Source organism: Cotesia glomerata, linkage group LG1, assembly GCF_020080835.1.
Source record: "Cotesia glomerata isolate CgM1 linkage group LG1, MPM_Cglom_v2.3, whole genome shotgun sequence".
In the NCBI taxonomy this organism is placed as follows: domain Eukaryota; kingdom Metazoa; phylum Arthropoda; class Insecta; order Hymenoptera; family Braconidae; genus Cotesia; species Cotesia glomerata.
In genome coordinates this window covers 23,513,158-23,538,439 of record NC_058158.1, presented here as the reverse complement: position 1 = coordinate 23,538,439, position 25,282 = coordinate 23,513,158, and the positions used below count along the sequence as shown (strand labels likewise).

Genomic DNA, 25,282 nt, shown 5'->3' with positions numbered 1-25,282 from the left:
TCGCAGGAACCAGATGGAAAGGTGGAACGAAGAAGTATTGCCTGGTGGCGACACTAGACATCAGAAACGCCTTCAACTCCGCCAATTGGAAATGCATCATGCAGGCCCTCCAAGAGAAGAATGTACCAGAATACCTGCTTAAGATCGTAGCAAGCTACTTTGAAAACAGGGTCCTGAAGTATGACACGAAGAACGGTCCGTGGGAGTATGATATTACTGGAGGGGTACCACAAGGTTCAGTTCTAGGCCCGCTCCTGTGGAACATTATGTATGATGGTCTATTAAGACTAACTCTGCCAAGAAACGTCAAACTCGTAGCATATGCAGATGACGTAGCCGTAGTGATCGTTGCCAAACACCTTGACGAGATAAATCATATGTTCGATCTCACTTTTGAGCACGTTAACCGGTGGATGGACGCAGTGAACCTGCAACTGGCGCAACACAAGACTGAGGCAGTACTTATTACCAGCAGAAAAATGGTAGAGACCATTAAGCTGAAAGTCGGCGAACAAGAAATCACATCACAACCTTATATCCGATATTTGGGAGTGATGCTTGATGCCCGACTCAACTTCAAGCAGCAAGTGGAACATGTCAGTGCCAAAGCGTCAGTAGTGAGGGCTAGTCTCGCACGACTGATGCCGAACGTCGGAGGCCCAAAACAGAGCAGGAGGCTATTATTGTCATCAGTAGTCACATCAGTGCTCACTTACGGAATATCCATTTGGGCTGACGCATTAAAGCTGCAAGAATCATGGAGAAAGGCTGGACCAGTATATCGACTGAGTGCCCTACGAGTAGCTAGCGCCTTCCGCACAATATCAGAGGAAGCAGTGTGTGTTATTTCCGGTACTCTGCCTCTCAGAGTCCTAGCTGAGAAAATACGGAACCTATATCAACGACAAAGGTCAACCACACTGAGCCCTGAAGAACTTAGAAGGGAAGAACGGCAGCACAGCATCGCAAGATGGCAACAAGACTGGAATGCTTCAGAGAAAGGTCGGTGGACGTACCGTCTCATACCTCGGATTGATATGTGGTTCAGCCGGAGTCACGGTGAGATCAACTATTATTTAACGCAGATGTTATCAGGACACGGATGTTATCGGAAGTATCTTCACCGCTTTAAGCACGATGATACCCCAGAGTGCCCGTCCTGTCCAGGGGTCAATGAAGATGCGGACCATGTTTTCTTTGTGTGTCCACGTTTCAACCAACAGCGCGATGAGTTGGAGAAGATTCTGAAAAAGAGAACCCAACCAGAGTCAATAGTAGAAGCAATGATGTCGTCAGAAGCTGCCTGGAACGCCACAAGCACTTTTGCTACAAAAGTGCTTACCGAGTTGCGATCCACTGAGAGGAAAAGAGCGAAAGACAGAATCTAGAAGGAAGAAATAACATCTTAGCCACCAGAAGGAAGAGCGGCAGCTAATTCCTCCCCCCGCGAAGAAATGCCTTACGGCGGTACCATGGGGTATCAGAGGATAGAAGAGAAAGGGGTTTAGGATTTAGTGGGTAGGGGCGTCAGCGTCGAGTTTTAGTATGACGCTGCGTCGAGTTGCCACATATCCAGGCCAAACAGCTATGCCTAGAATCCGTAAAAAGGATTCCCCCCCCCCTAAAAAAAAAAAAAAAAAACACACACACACACACACATTGCTTTCTCGGACCTCAAAACGTGGAGATCTGATGAAAACTTGATTTTCGAAAATCGGGGTGAAACCAATAACTTCCCAATTTTTGAAAATTTTTAATTTTTTTAGCGGGAAATTAAAAAATTAGGAAAACAATTAACCCTAAAGGCCATCTCTGCAACTTCCTGCTAACTCCATACCTAAGCGCTCAACATTTCATTCATTTTGTTTTTGAGCTCAAAGAGATGGCTGTTTTATGTTCTTGAGCTCTTCGAGCTCAAAAGTCTAATAGAAGTTTAATAAAACACTATTTTTTGAATTTTCAAACCACAATAACTTTTGAATGAATCAATCGATTTTCTCGCGGTTTACGGCATTCAACGCAGTTTTTTGAGTTTTTTAAAAAATATCAGAGCGCGAACTGGTCAGACTAAAAATTTGATAGAATTTCATAAAAATTCTGAAAAAAGTATTTTTTTCGATAACGATATCTCACGAACGAATCAACCGATTGCATATATAGAGACATGGTGACATTACCGCGGGAATAGTCAGAAAAGCTTTCTAGGACCTCAAAACGTCGAGATCTTATGAAAACTCAATTTTCGTAAAACGAGGTAAAACCAATAACTTCCCAATTTTTAAAAATTTTCAATTTTCTTAGCGGGAAATTAAAAGTAATAAAATATAGGATATAGCAAAGCTTTAATTCCCATTCGATCCTTGAAAAACCCAATCATACTGCGAATATTATTTCGAACATGGCAATATATGATTACGAATAAATACTTGATACATTTACATACTTGATGTCCATTAGAGAGTGGGAAATTCTAGCTGAGTCTATTTCGATTCAAATTTTAACATGCAAAGAAGCCATACATCTATCTCGCTGGACATAAAATATCTTGTAACCCAAGCTCGACAGAGATTCAGGGATGTATTAATTTATTTAAAAAATATTTTTTTTCATCAATACTACACTATAAATTATACTACCATTGAGTCGGATATTCTACACCTCAAACTTGATTCAAATTTTACAAACTACGGAATGAAGATGACGTCAAAAAGACATTACAATTGAATACATAAAATTTATTTGCTAGTATGTGTATTTCATAAATTTAGTCGATAACTGACGGCCCTGCAGTTAAGCCATTGCTGAGGGTAGTTACCTCGAAGATGCACTAAATAATAACAGTTGTCTATCTCTGAAAGTAGTGAAAGGTGTAACTAAATTGTTTACTATTAACAATATACAAATGATCTCATTTATACAAGTGATAATGGTGATGTTTTATCAAAAATTATCCTTGTAAAAAATTACTTTTTGTGATCTATTAGAATAAGTGGTTCAACAATCAATACATTTATATGAATATTTAAATGTGATAAATGAAGGTATAAGCCATAGTTAACTGATTTTTTTTCTGTTTTATTTATATTACATTATAATATCATAAGTCGTTTAAAGAAGTCAGATAAACAATTATGACTAACTTATCCAATCGTAAAAAGTATTAACATAAGAAAAAAGTATTCAATACTTTTTCTTAATTTCATTTATCAAGTAATTAGAAATCAATAATCAAAACATGCTTATATTTGTGAAATAAAATAATTTTTTTTTTTCAATTTCACTGTTTTGATCATTCAATTTAGATTAGTTAGAAAAAGTATTAGTAAAATTAAAATAATATGGTCCAAAAAATCGAATAGTCTTGAAAACAAGTTTTTCGGCAGAAAACTTGATAGGTTTTCAGTGAAAAACAATTTTTATGCAAAACAAATAACTTTGTGAAGCAATATCAATTTCTGCTTCACTACTTTATCTTTGGATACGGACGTATCACAAAATAATTCATTTAAATATGAGATTATAATCTATAAATAAACAAGAATCCATTTTTGATCAAAGATAGATATACGTGTATTCATCTACATACAAACATATATAAATATATAAGCAATGTTATGTTACAAATCATAGTCAACTAATTAAAACCCGAAGTTCCTTGCAAATTACACTTGTCAAACGAATAAGGACTATCTTATTACACTATAGCTTTACGATATATGATAATATAACGAACATATCAACGCGTTCGAAGGAATTATGATTACGTTAATAATTCTGATATTTAAGTTTATGGATATAAATGGATTCAATAACTTTTAATTTCATGTTAAAATTTTAATAATAATTGAATTTATTTATTAGCAAGACTTGATGTAAATACGTGTAGGTAACTGTTTTTCGGCCTCAATCATAGTATCAATGACTACTATTAGATTCTAACGTGACTTATCTAATTTGAATTCATTCGTCATAAGACTGTTATAACGTCAAAGAAATTTTACTCCAATGGTGTATAAGAATTACATATATTCTTTCAACAGAACTTTGCATTATTTTAATTCATTTATTTAATTTTTAGTAGATTTCATAGAAATCTAACTATTGCATTGGTCCTCATGACGAAACTTTTGAAAAATTTTGCTATATTTCGACTCAGCTCGTCGAGCGGATTCAGAAAATGCATATGGTTCAAAAGTTTATATATATATATATATATATATATATATATATATATATATATATATATATATATATACAGGATGGCCCAAAAGTCACGGACGCCATTGAAGCATCTGATGAAAAAAATAATTCTGAGACGAAAAGTCCTTAGCCATTTTTCAATTAACCGTATAGATAATTAATTATTAATTAAAAATAACGTCTCTTTATTTGTTAGAGAGACGTGGTTTTGCAAAGTTAAGAGCCGATTAGTTTTTGGAATCGATCGGTAAAGCCGTTTAAAAGTTATTCCAAAAAAACAATTTTTCAAAAATTTTGGTTTTGAGATTTCTCAAAATCTAGCAAATGGAATTGGTTCAAATTTTTAGGAAATGTAATGGCTTTGATACTCTTTGGATCGCCACTAAGTTGGTTCCGATCGGTCAAGCCGTTTCAAAGTTATAAGCGGTTTACATACACACACACACACACACACACACACACACATACATACATACATACACACACACACACACACACACATACATACATACATACATACAGCCGCACGGACACCACCGTAAAAACCATCAGGGAAGCTTCCTAGGACCTCAAAACGTCAACATCCGTTAAAAACTTGATTTTCGAAAAACGGGGTAAAACCAATAACTTCCCGAATTAAAAAATATTTTCAATTTTTCTTAGCGGGAAGTTAAAAAAACACAGTTCTAAAAATCTCAGGATCTTTTAAGATCAGTATACTTGGTATACAAGGTATTATACACAAAAATTGAGCCCAAATTTTAATGTCGATCTTTATTTTTAACAATTTTCAAAAATTTTTCAAAATTTTTTTCAAAAATATTTTTGTTCAATAGCCCCAAGTATCCCCTTTCAAACAAACAAAAGGCCATTCCTGTATCTATAATAGCATTCAAGATATTACAAAAACAAAATTGAAAAACTGGAAAAATCGCAAAATTTTAAATTTGCATATCTTGTGAAAAAAATTTTTTATTTTTTTTCCTTTGGCAAAAGTTCGTTATATGATAAAAGAAAACTTCTGACCAAAATTTATCCAAATTGAAAGAGGTCGATTCCAACTATTGGTCGATTTGGCACGGAATGATCCAACTATATTTTACTCTTAACTTGCAACAACAGTAGTAATCCTGTTGCTACAACAGGATTTTATCACGTTGCTGCAACATGACCGATTTTTTGCAGCTGCAGGAAAATCCTGTTGCTGCAACATGGCTGCCTCCTGTTGCAGCAACAGTAAATTTTTTTCCGCGTAGAGGTGAGAATATTGATAAATTAACGATACATTAAATTAACTGAGTTGCATTAATAACTTTAATAAATTTAAGAGTTCTTAAACAGACGTCCGTTGGTTCTAGGATAGTGGTGATGGATCCTGGAATTTTATTTATTTATAAATGTACTCCTCATAAAGTTTATAAATATAATATATAGTATCCCGGTCTGGGCTGTCTGAATTATTTTTTCGGTTACCGAAAAATTCCTACTGAGTAAGGTCCCTCCTCCCCCCTTTATCCTTTATTTCCCCAGTTCCCAAATTTGTCTTTAATGTCTATAATACATACAATCATAGACTTTTTCAATCTATAGAATTTTTGAAATTGACCTGACTATTTTTCACAAAACTTTAGCACAAATAGTCTCAGTAAATTTTTACATGAGAACACATGAAATCGACAAATTCGTTCGAGATCTGTTTTTGCTGCTTTATTTTTTATTTTTTATATTATCCGTCTCAATCATATTTATTTTCACAATATCTCAGGTACTGTCAATTACTTATTTTTTTTAGGATATGCAGTTTTTGGAAATATATCGCTTCCTTATCGAAGAAATTTCTGGTAAGTTAAATCATAATTAATTTTATCAAATAATCTTTAATACGCCCCAAATCGATAAAGTGAACTTACATGAACTTACTTTATATGTAAAATAATCTATATATATATATATATATATAGGAGATCCCATTTTTGAACTCACTCATTACGAAATCTCAGAAACTATTAGGTCGATTGACTTGAAATTTGGTAGGAACATTCCTTTTGCCGAGTTGAGGTCAGCTAAGAACGGATTTTACGAAATTCCACCAACAAGGGGTCTTGCGGGGCAGTTAACAATAGAAAATTCCCATTTTTTTATTAATTTATGTGTGTAGTCATTTGTTTTTTGTTTCCGTCAATAAAACAAAAGACGATCGTTTTTTCGTCATTCTTTTTTTTTTCTAGCTTATAAAGAAGTCGGAAAAATGTATAACATCAACTCTACGCTTTCAATGCTTCTCCATCCACACCATCCCTCGCATCCACCCCCCCCCCACTCCCACACATCCACCCACGCACTCCCACGCATCCACCCACGCACTTCCACACATCCACCCACGCACTCTCACGCATCCATCCATGCACTCCTACGCATCCACCCACGCATCCATCCATGCACTCTCACGCATCCATCCATGCACTCCTACGCATCCATCCATGCACTCACCCACAATATCATATACATCCACCTATACACTCCTATGCATTGATTCTAACCTCCATAATATCTGTTACAAAAACGGTTTTTCCATCATTACGGTTGCGACATGAGTTGTCCATACCAACGGTTTTGTTGGTAAAAAAATGTAAATATTGCATGATTGTCAATTGTTTTTAAAAATTTTTTTTTATTTCTGGTTGCTATAGAGATAACTATAGTCATTTGTTTTTATATATATATATATATATATATATAAGAGATTTCCACCTATATATTGACTCATCATGATATCTCCGGAACCATAAGGCGTAGAGACTTGAAATTTGGTAGGAATATTCCTTTCGCCAATTAGAGGTCAGCTAAGAACGGATTTTACAAAATTTCACCTACAACCCCCCGGTCGCGGGGGCGTTAACAATGGAAAATTCCGTTTTTTGACCTATAGCTCCTATCGACTCCAAATTTGGTAGGAATCTCCTAAATGTGAAGTAGAAATGATCTAAGAGCGGATTTTCTGACAATTTACTCCCTATATGAATTGCGGGGGTGGACGTTAACAATGAAAATTAAAAATTTCCTAGCTATAGCTCCAACAGACTCCTAATTTTGTATGAATTTTCTGTGAGTGATGTAAAAATAATTTATGAACGAATTTCACGATATCCCTCCCCACAGGGGGTTGCGGGGGTGGGTGTTAACAATTAAAATTTTAAATTTCCGAGCTGTAGCTCCTAAAGGCACCAAATTTGATAATTATTTGCTATATGCGAGGTAGAAATGATCTAAGAGCGGATTTTATGACAATCTACTCCCAATATCGATTGCGGGGGTGGGCGTTAACAATGAAAATTTAAAATTTTCGAGCTATAGCTCCTACAGACTCCTAATCTATATATATTTATGAGATTTCCACCGATATATTGACTCATCACGATATCTCTGGAACCATAAGGAGTAGAAACTTAAAATTTGATAAAAATATTTCTTTCGCCGAGTAGAGGTCAGCTAAGAACGGATTTTACGAAATTCCACCCACAAGGGGTGTTGCGGGAGCGTCAACATCGAAAAATTCCCGTTGTTAAACTATAGCTCCTACACGCTCCAAATTTGGTTGGAATCTCTTATATGTGATGTAGCAATTATCTATGAGCGGATTTTATGATAACTCACCCCCAATAAGGATTGCGGGGGTGGGTGTTAACAATGAAAATTAAAAATTTCTAAACTATAGCTATTATAGGTTCCAAATTTGATAGGAATCATTTATATGTAATCCAGAAATGATCTAAGAGTGGATTTTATGACAACCTACTCCAAATATGGATTGCGGGGGTGGGTGTTAACAATTAAAATTTTTAATTTCCGAGCTATAGCTCCTACAGACTCCAAATTCAGTGGGAGTTCTATGTGTGATGTAGAAGTGATGTAAATGAGGATTTCAATAAATTCAGCTAAGAATGGATTTAATCAAATTCCAACCCCAGTAGAGATTGCGGCGGCGTTAACAATGAAAAATTCCCGTTCTTAAACTATAGCTTCTATCGACTCCAAATATGGTAGGAATCTTCTATAAGAGATATAGAAATAATCTATAAACGAATTTTACGATATCTCACCCCACAGAGGGTTGCGGGGGTGGGTATAAACAATGAAAATTTTGAATTTTAAAGCTATAGCCCCTACAGACTCCAAATTTTGTAGGAACTTTCTGTAAGTGATGTAAAAATAATTTATGACCGAATTCTACGATATTCTACCTCAAAGAGAATTGCGGGGGCGTTAACAATAAAAAATTTCCATTTGTAAACTACTTCTCCGATAGACTCCAAATTGGGTAAGAATTTTTTGTAAGAGGTGTAGAAATAATATACGAACGAATTTTACGATGGCTTACCTCACAGGGGTTTGTGGGGGTGGGTGTTAACAAATAAAATTTTTATTTTCCAAGCTATAGCTCCTACAGACTCCAAATTTAGTAAGAGTCTTCTATATATAATATAGAAATTATTTAAGAACGGACTTTACAACAAATTACCTCCAATAAGGATCGCGGGGGTAGGTGTTAACAATAAAAAATCGTAATTTCCAAAATATAGCTAATACTCAACAATACTCCCATTAAATTTCAAGTCTAGATCTCTAAAAATACAATTCTATGAAGTGCCCAGCGGAGCGGGCGGGTAACTGCTAGTTGATTCATATACTAAGTAAGTTCATTTTTTCGACTCGAGACTATGTAATGAAGTAATATTGAAGTAATTAATTATATTTCATAGATTCAAGAGTATCGAATTGGCCATTGATGTCCTCTCCATTCCCGATCTTGATAATAGTAATAGGATATTTAATATTTGTTATTGTAATCGGACCATTATACATGAAGAATAGACAACCTTTCTCTTTACACACAGTTATGATTTTTTACAATATTTGCATTGCATTTTCTAGTGGTTCAATATTTTTGGGGGTAATTATATAAAAAAAAAAAAAAAAAAAAAAAAATGTGTAAAAATTATTTTCATGAATTAATAAAGAAATTTTGATTGCAATTAGCTACTTACATCGGGATTTACGACAAAACTATCGTGGCGTTGTGAACCTGTTGATTTTTCCTATGACCCGGAATCAATAAGTGTCAGTATTTTCTTACAATTTATTATTATGGCTCCTCAACCGAAAAAATTTCACATTTTGATATAAATAAACGATTTTTGCTTAATTTAGATGGCAAGATGGGTTTGGTGGCTGATGATTCTGAAAATATGTGAATTAGGTGATACAGTCATTTTTACATTACGGAAAAAACATAATCAATCGTCTTGCTTACACATTTATCATCATGCTACAACTGTGTGCCTTGCGTGGATAGCTTGTAAATATGCTCCTGGTACGTATAAAAAAAAAAAAAAAAACAATAGTAAATGATAATTGCTGAATAAAAATTATTTTAAAGGTGGCATGTGGACTTTCATTATGATGCCGAACTGCATTATTCATGTCATTATGTATACCTATTATCTTCTGGCGAGTTTGGGGCCAAAATTGCAAAAAAAGCTTGCACCCTGGAAGCCTTGGCTAACAATTTTACAGATGGTAATTTTCTATACTTAAAATTGGGTGACTACGCATTAAGTCGAATTTTCTTCATAGTTAATCATTATATTAAATCCCGTATTTTCTCGCAGACACTGAAAAAAAATTAATTTGAATCAAGAGAAAAATTCTTGAATTTAGTAAAATTTACTTGAACCATGAAAAATTTCTTAGTTTAAGAATTTTTCTAGTTAAGATGATGAAACTCTTCAAAATGACTTTCTTGGTTTAAGAATTTCTCTCTTGAATCCAGTTAATTTTTTTTCAATGTATGATATGAGATAAACGTTTTCAGTCAAAACTCTTAAGAATAATTTCGATGAATTTTACATATTCATCATTTTATCATGCTGGTCGAAAAAAAAAAGATAACTCCTTTGATTTTCTACCCCTTTAATGAGCCCAATATTCTAACAGAACGATTTTGCTTTCATAATCATATTTTATCACTCGATCTTTCATATGTTGTGATTCTTTCATAAGGCTTAGACCTAATTATAAAAGCTATTTTTATCCGTTCAATCAAATTTGAGGAAGATATCATTTTACTTTAATATCATGTATCATTCTAAAACTGGGTAAATACATCAGAATATATATACATCAAATTCATAGGAACTTACTGATGGTAAATTTTTTTAACTACCAAATTTTTTTCATTAAAAAGCTGTTGTGCTCTAGTTCCCTTATCAATACCATAACTCTTTAACTTCCGAATCATAATTTTTTATTAGGTAGAAAAATTTTTTCGCAAAAAAAATTTTTTTTTGCAATATAATTGATATTAAAGCGAGAACGGTATATTTTACGTTACATGATATAGATAGATTACTTATTACATATAAGAAATACAACTTCATTACAATAGAAATTAAAATTTTATAGGATTAAACAAATTTCAAGCGGTAACGCATAAACGTGTAATGCTGTCACCCAAATCATTTTTGATAATTTATTCATGAATTTTAATCAAAAATTTTTTTTTATCTTACTTCACTTATAGACACAATTTTCGATTATGGCTATTCACACCTCACAGGCGTTACTACCATCTTGTGAGCCAACTCGAAAACCACTTGCTTATATTTATATGTCACAAGTTATTATAAATTTTTATTTATTTCTCAATTTTTATAAGAACACTTATGTAAGAAAAAAATTGATGTAATGGAGTATTTTGAATTAATTACTCAAAAATAACAAAAATAATAATAATAATAAGAAATAATACTTTAAAAAAACATTTACTTTTATATTTTTCTTACAAATAAATTTAAGGAAAATTAAATAAAAGCAACATATCTATTATACTTATTTTTCTAATGATTATCTTTTCGATGATAAAAACCTTGTGTCTACCATACATAATTATATATTGTAATGGTAACCCAGTAAACACGTTTACGTCAATGTGACGTCAAAATGACATTGGGCTATGTCAGGATTTACGTAAGATACAAGTCACGAATGAGTCATATATGACTCATTATTTCACACTTCTTGACGTAAGATTCTGACGTAAAAATATGACGTAGTCATGACGTCAGTATTATGTCTCAATGACATTTATGACGTCAATATGACATACCTGTGATGTCTATATCATGATAATGATGTCATTATGACGTAAAAGTGATGTAAGTGATGTAAGAATTGTACCTCAGAAAAATATTAAAAAAAAATTTCTCAAAAATAAAAAGATGGCAATTTTGAAATTAATTATAGTGTTGTGGACTTATTACAAAGTTTGAAACACTAGTTATATGTTGATACTTGATGAAAAAATCCTGAAATATGCTGGGCTCGAACTTGGGTCCTCACGTATCGAAGTCTGGAACGCTGCTCACTTGTCCAAGTAACGGTTCATGTCACGAAGTAAATAACTTATGTGATAAGCCTTACATGACGAAAAATGCTTATTTCATAATTTTTCTGAGATTAAATGGATTTTAAGAGCTGGAATTGTATAAAATTAAAGTCTAATAATTTATACAATTTTATAAAATTTCATTAAACTCATGAAATTTTATAAAGTTCTATAAAACTTTGTAAAAACTCTTATAAAAGGCTCTCTAGTGAAACTTGTGGTAATGAATAGACAATTTATAAATTTTCATAAGAATTGATTGAATCTTACACTTTCAAAAATTTTCGTCTAAAAGCGGACACAGAGAACTTTAGACTCTCTGCGGACACAGAGAACTTTCACAGAGTGAAATTTTTTCAGAGTAAACGATGTATCCGTGTCATTTGAATATTTTTTAATATTTATTGATTTCTCAAGACTCGAATTTTTTTTTTATTTAATTTTTTCCGAAAATTTAGTATTTTTCATTTGGATTTTTCTTCTTCAAAATTTCAATTTACAAAATTTAGATTTTTTTTTTTTAATTTCAACTCTTTTAAGTATACAATTTTTTTCTATATTTCTTTTTATTTTTAATTTCAATTTTTTCGAAATTTTAATTTCTTTTAATTTAACATACTAACAACATTATGAAACTTGATGTACACAGTAAAAATTTTGCGTCATTGTGTCAAAAATTTTTGTGTTAAAATTTTTATGTTAAATATTTAACATTTTTTTATGTTGTTTTAACACAATAAATTTTAAATTTACACTTAAAAAGTTAAATATTTAACACAAAATTTTTAACACTAAAGTTTTTGACGCAATGACGCAAAATTTTTTACTGTGTAAAATACTATTAGTCTCGTCAATAACAATCATGAAACTGTTTGAATTATTTCAAATACAATGTTTCATAAGTAGCAGCACCAATGTCAGAAAATTATTTTTCAAGTAATAGTGCAATATTTAAATGACTGACATTTAATTTCTTGACGCAAAATCATAAGAAATTATATGTTTACTCGCTTGACGGTTTAAAAATTTAGAGTTCATGCCACATAAATTGAACTCGGTATTTTGTTATCAGTTTCACACCAAATCATTTATACTGAATGGTCGAAAATATTTTTACAATGGATAAAAGTACCTAAATTCATGGAAAAAATATAAGTGAGAAACATATGCAACGAAAAAAAAGTATTTCTTGCACCAAGAAAATTTTGACGGAGGCCGAAGTTATATTGGAGCAAGAAGTGTTTTAGTGTCAAGAAATTTTGACTTCATTCACGAAATTTTCAGTCATCTCTAATATATTCTTAGTCCAAAGAAATTTACCTTTGAGTCAAGATTTTTTTTCTGCAGTGTATGGAAACATACAAGCAAAGATATAAAAGTTTATATCCCACATGTATTTAATTTGTATGTTTTTTTCTTAAAAACGTAAATGAAAAATATTTTGTATGTTATTTGCTAATATGTTAGATATATTCATTAATATTATAAATTATAAATTTTTGTTATTAAGAGCGGACTTAAATTTGCAAGGTACCAGCTTAAATCAGCTGTTTACCTCTTCCTGATTCTTACTAAATTTTAAACCGATTTTCACTAATATTTAACGATTAATTGTAAATTAGACATCTTGTTGAAGAAGTTTTATATTTGATAAATTTTGATCAATCGATAATATTAAAAAAATACATCCCCCAAATTTTATCAATATTATGGAAAATAATCGTTTGTCACTGATTTAGAAAATGACTTTCAAATTACGTCAGTATTATGTACAATTGTGACAAATTATTGATGTTAAATAATGACTCACAGATGGTATCGGTATTACGTAAGACCGTGACTTGTCACTGATGTAAACACATGATATTAATCTTACGTCAAGATTACGTACAACCGTGATTTGTCACTGATGTAAACGCATGATGTTAAACTTACGTCAAGATTACGTACAGCCGTGACTTATCACTGATGTAAACGCATGATGTTAAACTTACGTCGTTATGACATACAATGATGGCATTAATGTTACGCAATATTGTAGTTTATATATTATGTCAGTTGTACGTAATATCTAAGTCATTTCCGTTACATCATAGAGAAGTAATAAACTTACATCAGTATGATGTCAAAAATATATCATATATTTTTACATCATAATTGGATTACAAGACAGGTCAATTTTACGTCATATTTACGTAAAATATTGTGACATTCCTATGACTTATAAATGACGTCATATTGAAGTCATGTGTTCATTGGGAATGACTCATTACTAATGAGTCTACTAAATTCATTCAAATATAGCAGATATAACCTGAAAGACTTTTGGGAGGGAGGAATTATCCTGCATTTGAAGTAATTATAATCGAAAAATATGAAAATGAGAAATAGATACAGCTGCAATCACAGCAATCACATGTAGCTAGCTGATAAGCAACTGGAAGAGTTAACATGCTATGAGTCAAGATTTTCAATCATTAAAATTTTATTTATTAAAATTATATTAATTTCTTATTATTTTTATTCTTATAATATACTAGCCGTGAACACCCGCTTCGCTGGGTCATTTTTAATAGTGCAGTTATTTGTTGATATTATTAAATTTTTTGAGATGTTTTAAAATTTACGAAAACAATCCAGCATATTTTCGACCGATAAGAATACACTTTGAAGCTTCTATTTCACTCGGAGTTATTCTAGATCATTCTAGAATTTTCGAAGTCACTCTCATTCAATCAGAATCTAAACGTAAATTTTAGAACTTCCCAGATCAATTTAGAATTTTCTAGAACATTCTCATTTAATCAGAATCTAAACGTAGATTTTATAACTTCCCCGATCATTTTAGAATTTTTTGAACATTCTCAATTGATGAGAATCTAAACATAGAATTTAGAACTTTCCAGATCATTCTAGAATTTTCTAGAACATTCTCAATCGATCAGAATCTAAACGTAGATTTTAGAATTTCCCAGATCATTCTAGAATTTTTTAGAACATTCTCATTTGATCAGAATCTAAACGTAGATTTTAGAACTTTCCAGATCATTCTAGACGTTTCTGGATCATTCTAGAATTTTTTAAAACATTCTCATTCGATCAGAATCTAAACGTAGATTTTAGAACTTTCCAGATCTTTCTAGAAATTTCTGGATCATTCTAGAATTTTCTAGAACAATTTCGATCAATCAGAACATTGATATACATATAAAAGCTTTCTAGATCACTCCAGAAATTTCTAGAACAATCCAGACTATTTCAGACCACTGATAGTCTCACATTTTTAAAGCTAACATCTTTCAACCCCGGTATCTTTTACACCCTTATAATTATCGACTTGCAACCACCATAGTGCACGATGGGATCCTTGTACCTATTGCCACATATAAACACTATTCGTCTGCAATGCGTAGTTTTGGCTGCAAAGTGAAATATAGGGACACACACCTCCAATTATATATATATATATATACAGAGTGTCCCAGAAGTAACGGACGCCATTGTAACATCTGATAAACAAAATAATTCTGAGACGAAAAGTCCTTAGCCATTTTTTAATCAGACGCATAGATAATTAATTATTAATTAAAATAACGTCCTCTTATGCGTTAGAGAGAGAGCACTAGTGTCCAGTCAAGTGCGTTCCATACGAAGAAGCTTGCACGTGTGAATGTGTAAGTAAATATGTGTGACTACGTTAGCTATAGAAGCTAGTTAGTCATACAGTTAGTTGTGTCTTTGTTTGGTACATACTTTACTGGACACTGACGCTCTTTCTCTCTCTTACAAATAAAGAGACGTTATTTTTAATTAATAATTAATTATCTATGCGGTTAATTGAAAAATGGCTAAGGACTTTTTGTCTCAGAATTATTTTTTTCATCAGATGCTACAATGGCACCCGTTACTTTTGGGACACCCTGTATATATATATATATATATATATATATATATATATATATATATATATATATATATATATATATAGGGAGGGGGGCAAAATGGGGTACTTAAGAAACCGTTATGATTTTAAGGACTTAAATATGCTGATTTTTCTCGTTTTCAGTCGTAATTGAAGGAAAATAATCAAATTTCAAGTTGCCGCAGAAAAAAAAATTTTTTTTTTGCCGGCAAAATGGGGTACCCCCTGAAAAAGTGAAAAAAAAATTTCATTATCCGAAAATGAAATGTCGTTAAAAAAATAACATTTTCTTATCGATAAGTCTACGAAAAAACCCAGAGAGATGAACAAATCACCCAAAAAAGAAACATTGTTATAGTTGACGCAATATACTCCTTACAAAAATTGAGGTAGCAAAAAAAATTTTTTAATTTTGTAGTAATTTTTGACGGGTTTCGCTTGAGTAAAAATAATATCAAGATAAAAAAAAAGAGTTCCCTTGAGAAGATTCTAATTTTTGGATCTCCCGGTGAAACATTTTTTAGACATAGTTCTCACGCAATTCCAAGCAACAGCACGAAAAAAAACATTCGTAATTTTTTTGCACTCTCTTTCTTGGTTTAGGGATTCAGGAAAATTTTTTCAAGTTGAATGATCTTGTAGGCCTGAAGATCTTACTTTTTAAATTAAATATCTCACAAGCCCGCCAAATGATTTTGAAGAAATTGGCGGCCTCTAACACAGTTTTCTGAGCATTGATAGTTAAATTATGACATCAAAAATTATCCGAGAATAAATTTCGAAGTTATTTGAAAAAGACATTCTTTTATAAAAGAATTCTATAGAATGGTTAGTTTACACAGAAAAAAAGGTTCACTTGAGCCAAGAAAATATTTTTCTTCCTATAATTATTTCCTTGAGCGAAAAAAAAATTTTCTTTTTGACGCAAGAAATTTCACTTATTCCAAAAAAATTAACTCTCTTGTTTTAAGAAATATGTATCTTGATCCAAGAAAATTTATTTAAGTCAAGAAAATCTTGTTTTGAGAAATTTCAGCCTCTTGCTCCAAAAAATTAAATATAAAGATAGAAGTAAATTTTCATTAATATTTTTATTGATTAACATATCAAATGGGAAGATCAAATAATATTGAATCATTTTTTTTCATTCAATATGTATAATTTCACGCTAAAATAATATAAAATGGGTATCAAATATTCAAGAGAAAAATTTTCTCAAGGTGAGAAAATTTTTTTCTCAGCTGAAGTAGGTGGCACTGCTTCCCTAAAGTATCTAAAAATCTTGATCAAATGTAAAAATTTATTGCATCAAGTATTTATGATAATTTGAATTAAGAAAAAATTACTTCCACCAAAAATAGAATTTCAAGAAAAATTTTTATTTCGGGCAACACAACTTCTGTCTTCCTTAAGGCACCTGAAAATTTTCTTGAGCCAAGAATTTTGTTCTCCAGTCAACAAATTTTTTTTTCTGTGTAAGGTTTTTCTTCGACACATTAGAGGTTTACACTCACATACACACACGCCGACAGATATCCTCGTAGGAATATTAAGAACTAGTTCATAGGACCTAAAAAATGTGAAGATCAGATTAGAACTTGATTTTCGAAAATTGGCATGGAACCAATGACTCCCCGATTTTTTTTTTTTTTTAATCATTCATTTGTAAAGCGAGAACTAAAAAATTTAGAAAAAATAATCATAGATGTGAAAAAAAATTTATTACGGTGCATAATGACGATAAAAATTACTGTAAGAAAAGTTAGAAAAAAAAAATTTTTTTTGTTTTTCTAATTAAAAAATTTTTTTTTCTTTTAAATTGTAGGAAATGACGTTAAAATATATTTTAGCAAGCTGAAAGAGCTTTTGAGAAAAAAAAATTTTCTTACGAAATTTTGGGGGTACCCCATTTTGCCACCCCTACCCCATTTTGCCCCCCCCTCCCCTATATATATATATATATATAAAGATTAATATTACTTAAAAAAATAATTTGGGATATTTCTGACAACAGAAGTAAAATAATGACTGATTTTTTATTATTACTGTCGTTAATTTTTATGGCAATCAATGTTTAATAAATTTAATACCTGAAAAAGCTATGAAGCTGACGAAAAGTTCTACAATAATTATTAATAAACGTTAATAATACAAAATATTAAATACTGTAAATGAATTTTATTTTATTTTTGCATTATCGAAAAATCTATCATTTTCAAAAGTAAGACGATTTTTTGATACATCTTAACGTGTCATGAGTTTTTATATTACTTCAAGCAATTTTAATATTAAATCTGATGATGATTTTTACTGTTTTTCCCATTGAATGATTTGAATAAATTTTTCTTTTTCCGCACACTTGGCAACACAGATGTTTGGCGTTAGAGATGACGCATTGTCTATTGGATAAGATGTATAATTACGCTGCTTTTCACATTTTATTATCTTAGAAATTTCGTCAAGCCCAGTTTTTCTGTGCTCTATTGCTTTCTGTATATCTAAAACTTTATCACATGTCTGTTTTTGTAGTTCAGAAATCTTTCGCTGTAAAGCAGTTACTCTAGGACTCATTATTTCACATTCTCGATCACATTTATTCAAGCATTTTGATGAACTGTATATTTTATTAAGTTTAAATGATGTCAAATCTTCGTCTTCAGTAAGTACTTTCGATGCCATGAGACATATTTTCTCATGTATGTCAGCTAAATGAGTTAAAGTTAAAGGCTGCAAATAAATAATATTTCTAAATTTTTACTAGAAAACAAACAAAGAGTCAGTGTAACAGCATAGTTGCCAAAAGTGAAATTTCTTTAGCGATAAGGCGTGAATTTGCTGATGTATAAAAGGTTAAACTGCAGAGATAAATATTATTATAATAAAATGAATTACTCAAATCTTATCTTCAAATTTTATTCTTATCACACATCAAGAAGTTTCACTTTAAAAGCATTCACCAACTAATATTGACTACACAAGTAAAAATCTTACTTCCAACCATTCTTTAGATTTTAAAATATTTTTTCTCGACGAAGTTGGTATCCCCAGAACTGAATCCTACAAAGAATAAATAAAATTTTGAGTTATTCAAAAATGAATAAATTGCAGTAATTAATAAAATCAATATTTTCTCGTTTACTTTAAGAAGTATTATTTTCAATTGAAGATTCTCTTTCAAATAATTTTTCAGCATCTTATTTACTTCTGTTAAGTTTCTTATAATAAATGTAATATTATTCAAAATATCAATAGTTAATTGAGCAATTTCTTCGAGAAGAGGATTGGAAATATCAAAAACTGTTAGATCGTCGTTATTTAACAACATAGTTTTAGATTCCTTTTGTAATTTCTGATTATTCATATCAAGAATGATATCATTTATACAGGATAATCCTTAAAAAAATTTACTTAATTGTTATTATTAATAATAATTACTTAATCCTAAAATATTATTAGAAAGGTTTAAATAACGTCTAACAAAATAAAAAATTTTAACAAAGTAAAAAAAATTTTTCAATATATATCCGGATAGCGCTCGATTTACGAAATTTTGTGACTTAAATCACCTTATAGATAATTCGTTGACATTAACCCTTCGTTGGTCGCGCTTTTTTTAGTTTCTCGCTCACACTATAGCGAGTCTCTATAGGTTAAGTAGTTGTTAGGCGGCGATTCGCTCATAGCACGACCAACGAAGGGTTAATCATTGAATTGAGCAAACTATTCCTAAAACAATCGATTCCACCGAAAAACTATGATTTTGGTGTCCATCGACACATTCCACAAGTCTAGTATAATGACATAATAATTAATAATCCAATAAGACAAATATTCCAAGCAATAAAAAAATTTTAGTCATTATGATTCCCGATTCAGGCTACCCGAATAATATTTTTTCACTGTTGTTAATCTACTACTCAAAAAATCTATGATTTTTTTTCGTATATATAAAAATTTCTCTAAAGTAAATAATAAATGACCTTTAACCCTTAAAATATATGATATTAATCTGTAAAGAATTATTCATATTATGATTGAATCATTATTATATCCATTTTTTATCATGACAGAGATATCACTAAAATTTGATTAGAAGAATTACATTACCTTCAAGATGTTTCTTCATTTTTTTAGAAATAAAGTGATGAAACTCATGGAATACATCTTCATTATCATCACGACAATATTTATTTGATGATTCATCATCAAATTCTTTTAAAGAAGTGTTCAGAATCTCATGATTTTGTTCTCTCAGACCTTTTTGTCGTTCTGTTTTAACGTGCCGTTGTCCTAAATTTAGTACTTGAATATTTTCTTTTGGAGAAATATTTCTTTGGAATTGTCGTTTACTCTCAACTTTACTACGAGCGGTGTTTGTAAAATTAACATTATCTTTAGTTTTTATTCCTATAATTGATTCATTTGCTCTAGGATTTATCTTATTCGAATTTCGATTCTCATTTTTACTCATTCGTAAATCTGTTTTTATTATTTCTGAATTATTATGCAACACTATATTTCTTTTTTGCAGTTTCTTCAAAGTTCCTTGCTGAACTTTTACGTTGTCAAAAGATTGATTAGCGACTTCAACGTCAAACGTGTCTTTGTCGTCCAATTCAACTTCTTTGAGTAATTTATTTACATTGGTAAATGTACTGTTAATCATACTATTGTCAATAATATCAATAATATCTTTACTCCTCAACTCGGAAATTTGTGTTTTAGTTGGCAAACTATCGTGTATTAATAATTTTTCTTTATGTCTACTTTCAATATCCACATTATCATAATGATGCAACCGGTCTACTTTTTTATTTAAACTAGCGTTCTCATGAGTTATTAATTTAACCTTATCGATAAGTTCATCATTTACCATTAATGACTTAATAGATTTTACTTCAAGTGTAGACATGTCATTTTGAATTTTTGCAAGTTCCTCATATAGGTGATTGTTGTCGACCATACTTGTTTCAATAGTTTCTTCCAAGTTTACGGTGTTACTCCTTAAAATTTCTAATTCATCTTGCAGAGGACTTTTTTGAGAAATGTCTTTTATTTTCTTTGAAAAATCAGCTGGTGAACGAGTCACTTTTTTTTTTGGCTCATCGTATTCTTCATCTGGATCTAAAGAACGCTTTGCCAATTCATAATTTAACTTTTTTTGCTCTTGATTATTTATTTGAACTGTTTCGAATCTTGCATCAAGTTTTTTTGTTTTCAAATTTAAATCATTTTTCGCTCGAAGATTATTAATTATCGATTTCACCCTTTCTAACTGATTGTTTAAAATCAAATTACAATTCTTTGAATCTTCTGTTTGTTTCTTTAAATAGTCAATACTTGATATAAGTTCATCCCATTTTTCGGTTAATTCAGTTAATTCATTTTTTACAATATACAAACCTTCCTCAGCAATTTTTGTATTATTTAATTTAACTTCTTTAATATCACAATATTTCTTCAAATTTTCTATTTCTTTTTTTAGAATATGAACTTCTGTCATCAAATATTTAATATTTGACTTATAATCATGAAAATTAGACTGCAACTCATCTGAATGGGTTTGCTTATCGTGAAGTTTCATTTTTAACAGTTCGAGTATTTTGTTCATAGACTTCATATGGTTATTATTTTCATTTAATTGTTTATTAAAAACTAAAATCTCAGCCTTCAAACTTTCATTATGATTTTTTAATGCCACAGTATCATGTTTAATTCTGCCAGTTTTTTTTCGTAATGAATCAATATCTTCCTTCGCAGTTGAAAGTGTTTCTTTTACTTGATTGAATCCATTTCCTAATTGTCCAATGGAACTTCTTGAACCTACGACATTGTTTAGTAAAGTATGAATCTTTTCACTTAAATTAGCATGACCTTCTTCAGTCTTATTCAAATCATTACTTAATCTTTTGTTGATACTTTCATATTCTTTCAATTTGTTTTTAATTATTTGATTCTCTTCTATTAGACTTTTAATCGTTGTTAAGTCCATTTTTTCATCCAAATTTTTATTACCAAGTTGTTTGTCTAACTGATTGAAACTTTGTTCATCACTTCGACTAGTTGATAATTCATTTTGAATATATTCAAATTCATCTTTATACAATCTGAATTTCTTAGTATTGTCAAAAAGAGCATCTAAGGTTTCAATTTTACGTTTTAATTGAGAGATTCCAAACTTGCAAAATTCAATAGTTTCCTCTAAACTAATAATCTTATTTTTTGAATTTTCATCCTTTGATTTTAATGCTATAAGTGTACTTGATGCAGCGGGCGAAAGATGAGAACTTTTTTCAGGAGAAAATATAGGAATATTATCATTAGTTGTTCTTACTTCCGTAACTTCTTGTATATCTGTCAGTAATTTATTTAAACTATCCTGTTTGATTTTCAAATCGTTATAATTTTTTTGCATACTATTTAATTTATCAAATAAATTATTTAACTCGCTTTTCATATCACTTAGTTCTTTATTTATAAATTTTGATGACTCAAACTCTACGGAAAGTTGTTTTTTATAATTTTCTATTACTTCTGTAACATTTGTAAGTTTATTGTGAATTTCATTATTCAATGTTTCTAGCTTCGTAATTTTCAATTCAAATAATTTCAATTGCTTTTTATTATCAGATATATTTGTTGTTAATGCTTTCATTCCATTTTCTTCTTGAACTAATCGATTATTAACTTGTTTCAAGTCTTCTTCATTTTTAATCAACTTTTCTCTAAGATAATTCAATTTTTCATTCCATTCAATTTTTTCTTGTGATAACTTTTTATACTCATCTAAAATTACATTCAATAATTATTATTTCATTTTTTTAACATGCAATTATTGTGAGATTTCAATCAAGATATAACTTATTTAATAGAAGATAAATTATCTTGTTGAATAATAAAGACAATTTATCTATTTATGATATAGCTTTAAGGATAAAAATGATTTCATGTCATAGGTGCGTTATGGGATGTGCAATTATGTATGAAGGCTATGATGCTGATGCATTTCAAAATTACTCATCTACTCACTCTTGTAACAATAAAAACAAAAAATATTTCGTGCTTTTTGTAAAGGAATTCACTTATTGGGTAATACACTCAATAGCTACGCTCAGAAAATTATAGTCTTTAAAAATGGTTCTAAAAGTATCAAAAACACAAAGGCCTAAAAGTCTAGGAGTTTTATTTTGAATTATGGGAAGATTTTTTAGCGTGAAATTAGTTATACACTGTAAAAAAAAGCGGTGTTAAAATGGACTCATTTCAACACCGCTATGTAAAACCTGTATATTAACACCGGTGTAGCGGTGCTCTTTTGCGGTGTTAAAAATCCGGTGTTAAACCAATGTAATATCGGTGTAACCGGTGTAATACCGGTGTAACAGTAGAATAAATTTACACCGTATCGGAGTATGAATATTACACGATCCATAAAACACAATTAATATTCAATATTTATCAAAATGAGACAAGTAACATTTATTTAAGAATTTTCAATTTATGAAATTACGCAGAAATCGATTTAATGAATGTTATACAACAAGTTAAATAATATTTACAATATTTAATGTTTGGGAACAATCTAATAATAATTTTTATCGTAACCATGATGTTTCTCACAATATAATGTATGTTTTAAACATGATAAATTAATAATTTGATAACTTTGTTGTTTTTTTTCAGATATTTCATTTGCTCATAAACTCATATTGTAACACATAGTCTCCCATAGTTTACACAACAGCATTATATTATCATTATAAAAGAAAATTCTTTGAATTTCACCGTAAATGGGTAATTCGTAAATTCTTAAATTTTCCCAAAAAACGTCCTAAAACTATTCAAGAAATGTTCCAAAATTGTCTCAAAAATATCCTAAAAATGCCTCAAAAGTATTCAAAATTTATTCTCAAATAGTTAAAAAAATGTTTTAAGATTATTCAAAAAAGGTTCCACATAAGATTTAAGAACAAAATTTCAACTAAATTGCTTCAAATAAATTGCATTGATTCTAAAATTATCTTAGAAGTATTCCGAAAATCTTAAAAAAATACTTAAAAGTTATGAAATAATTATTAAAATGCACTATTTTGGAGTTTCCGATTATTTATATGATGTTCTAAAATTGTCCTTTAAAAATGGTGTTAAAGTAACACGGATCGAAAATTTACATCGAGAAAATTTCACACCATTATTTCACACTAAAGTGTGAAGTGTAAAGTGCTCCAGGTCCATTTTTACATCGAAATTTTTTACAGTGTATTTATTTTAATTAAAAATTTTTATCTACTTAATATTTTATTATTTTAAACTTTCTAAATTAAATATTAACTTTTTTCGATTATTTATTTTTAATTATTAAACATAAAAAGTTTAATTATAAAAATTGTGTTAGTTAAAATATTATCAACACTGGAAAATTCATAACACTGATTTAACACCGAAAAAAATATTTACACCGCAAACAGTGTTACTGCTACACTGGAATTTTAACACCGGAATTTTTAACACCGTACACCGCATGGACTCACACCGGTTTTTTTTTTACAGTGTAGATGGCAGATACGAATTCTTGGGTGGAGTGAGTAGTGTAAGTGGTTCGTTTAAATGCTTGGGAATATGTGAGTGGTGTTTATCTATGGAGTAAAATGTGGTTTTACGAAGAGTCAGATCGCGGGAAAAGAAGTACTAGAGTTGCGCTCTCCGTACAAAGAATATCCTGGTAAGGTTGCCATTGTCCTTATCCTTACCAAACGGATATACTTTTCGATGTGCGTTTTGGATGCGCAATAGAAAAAAAAACGAGTTTCCATGTATTCAAAGTCCGCGCTAAAACTCTCAGTTCTAATTCATCATTCAAATTCAGAAATAGATAATATCCTCACAATACTTTAACGAATTTATCCTATCAATTTAAGAGAGACGCGCAACCTTAGAGGGCTTTGACTTAATGGCCCTGATTAAATTAGGGAAGGAGGGGGTCAATTGAACCAAAAAAAGTTTAGCAATTTTTTATTATTCGAATTAAAACTAAATAATAATTTTTTTTTCTTGGAATGGTTGTTTATTATGTCTACTATCATTATCAATCCATAAATTAGTCAATAAACAACGTGAATTCTTAAAAATTATTAATTTATTCAAGCGCGTCGATTGGTTCAATTGACCCCCGCTTGGGGGCAGTTGAACCACTGCTCGGGATCAATTGAACCAATAATGTTTAAAACTCAAACCCGAACTTTTAATAAATAACATACACGGAGAAAATTTTATAGTAGAGTTTATTATCTAGTTATGTTAAAATCTATTAACTGAATTCAATAGTAGTAAATATTATTTAAATAATTAAGTAAATCATCTGAATTGTAGTATTTACCATCCTGATGGTAACTACTGCTATTATGATAGTAATCAGTAATAATAACTGTTATTATTTTAATTAGTTACTACTATTATCAAAATCGTAATTCCTAATATAACCTGATGGTTGCAGTTACTCCAAAAAAAAAAAAAAGTTTATTTCTAATGTATATATAACTCAAATTTGTGATAAATACAACAAATTAATAGCAAATATAAGATTTTTAATGTTATGCTACTAAATACTCCTACAACATCCCCAGACGTGCTAACAGAGCACTAGGGAGGGGTAAGGTAATATAGGCCGAGAAGCACCGCTGTCCATCTTACAGCAACAAAGAAAGTTTATTTCTAAT

At 30.3% G+C, this 25,282-nt stretch overlaps 2 protein-coding genes and 1 long non-coding RNA gene across 3 annotated transcripts in view; 1 reads left to right on the top strand and 2 right to left on the bottom strand.

Moving 5' to 3' along the window:
- Positions 1-2,663: 2,663 nt before the first annotated feature.
- On the top strand, positions 2,664-10,933 carry LOC123267958 (elongation of very long chain fatty acids protein-like; the record flags this gene model as incomplete). The annotated part of the gene is made up of 7 exons (XM_044732846.1): positions 2,664-3,041; positions 5,993-6,041; positions 8,961-9,151; positions 9,238-9,318; positions 9,409-9,571; positions 9,638-9,777; positions 10,781-10,933. Coding segments are annotated over exons 1-7 (783 nt in total), but the record flags the coding sequence as incomplete, so codon positions are not given.
- Positions 10,934-18,192: 7,259 nt separating this feature from the next.
- On the bottom strand, positions 18,193-18,622 carry LOC123275027. Its single transcript, XR_006511609.1, has 2 exons — positions 18,558-18,622; positions 18,193-18,293 (listed from the first exon to the last, which is right to left on the bottom strand). It is a non-coding gene; the product is annotated as an uncharacterized LOC123275027 (long non-coding RNA).
- A 948-nt stretch (positions 18,623-19,570) lies between these two features.
- The window catches only part of LOC123272625 (protein PFC0760c-like), a 19,918-nt gene continuing 14,206 nt past the window's right edge, over positions 19,571-25,282 (bottom strand). Inside the window, exons 5-8 of the mRNA XM_044739582.1 lie at positions 22,099-22,352; positions 20,865-21,945; positions 19,674-20,690; positions 19,571-19,575 (exon numbers count right to left, since the gene is read on the bottom strand). Coding sequence (XP_044595517.1) covers positions 19,571-19,575; positions 19,674-20,690; positions 20,865-21,945; positions 22,099-22,352 — 2,357 coding nt within the window. The remainder of the gene's footprint in view (positions 19,576-19,673; positions 20,691-20,864; positions 21,946-22,098; positions 22,353-25,282) is intronic.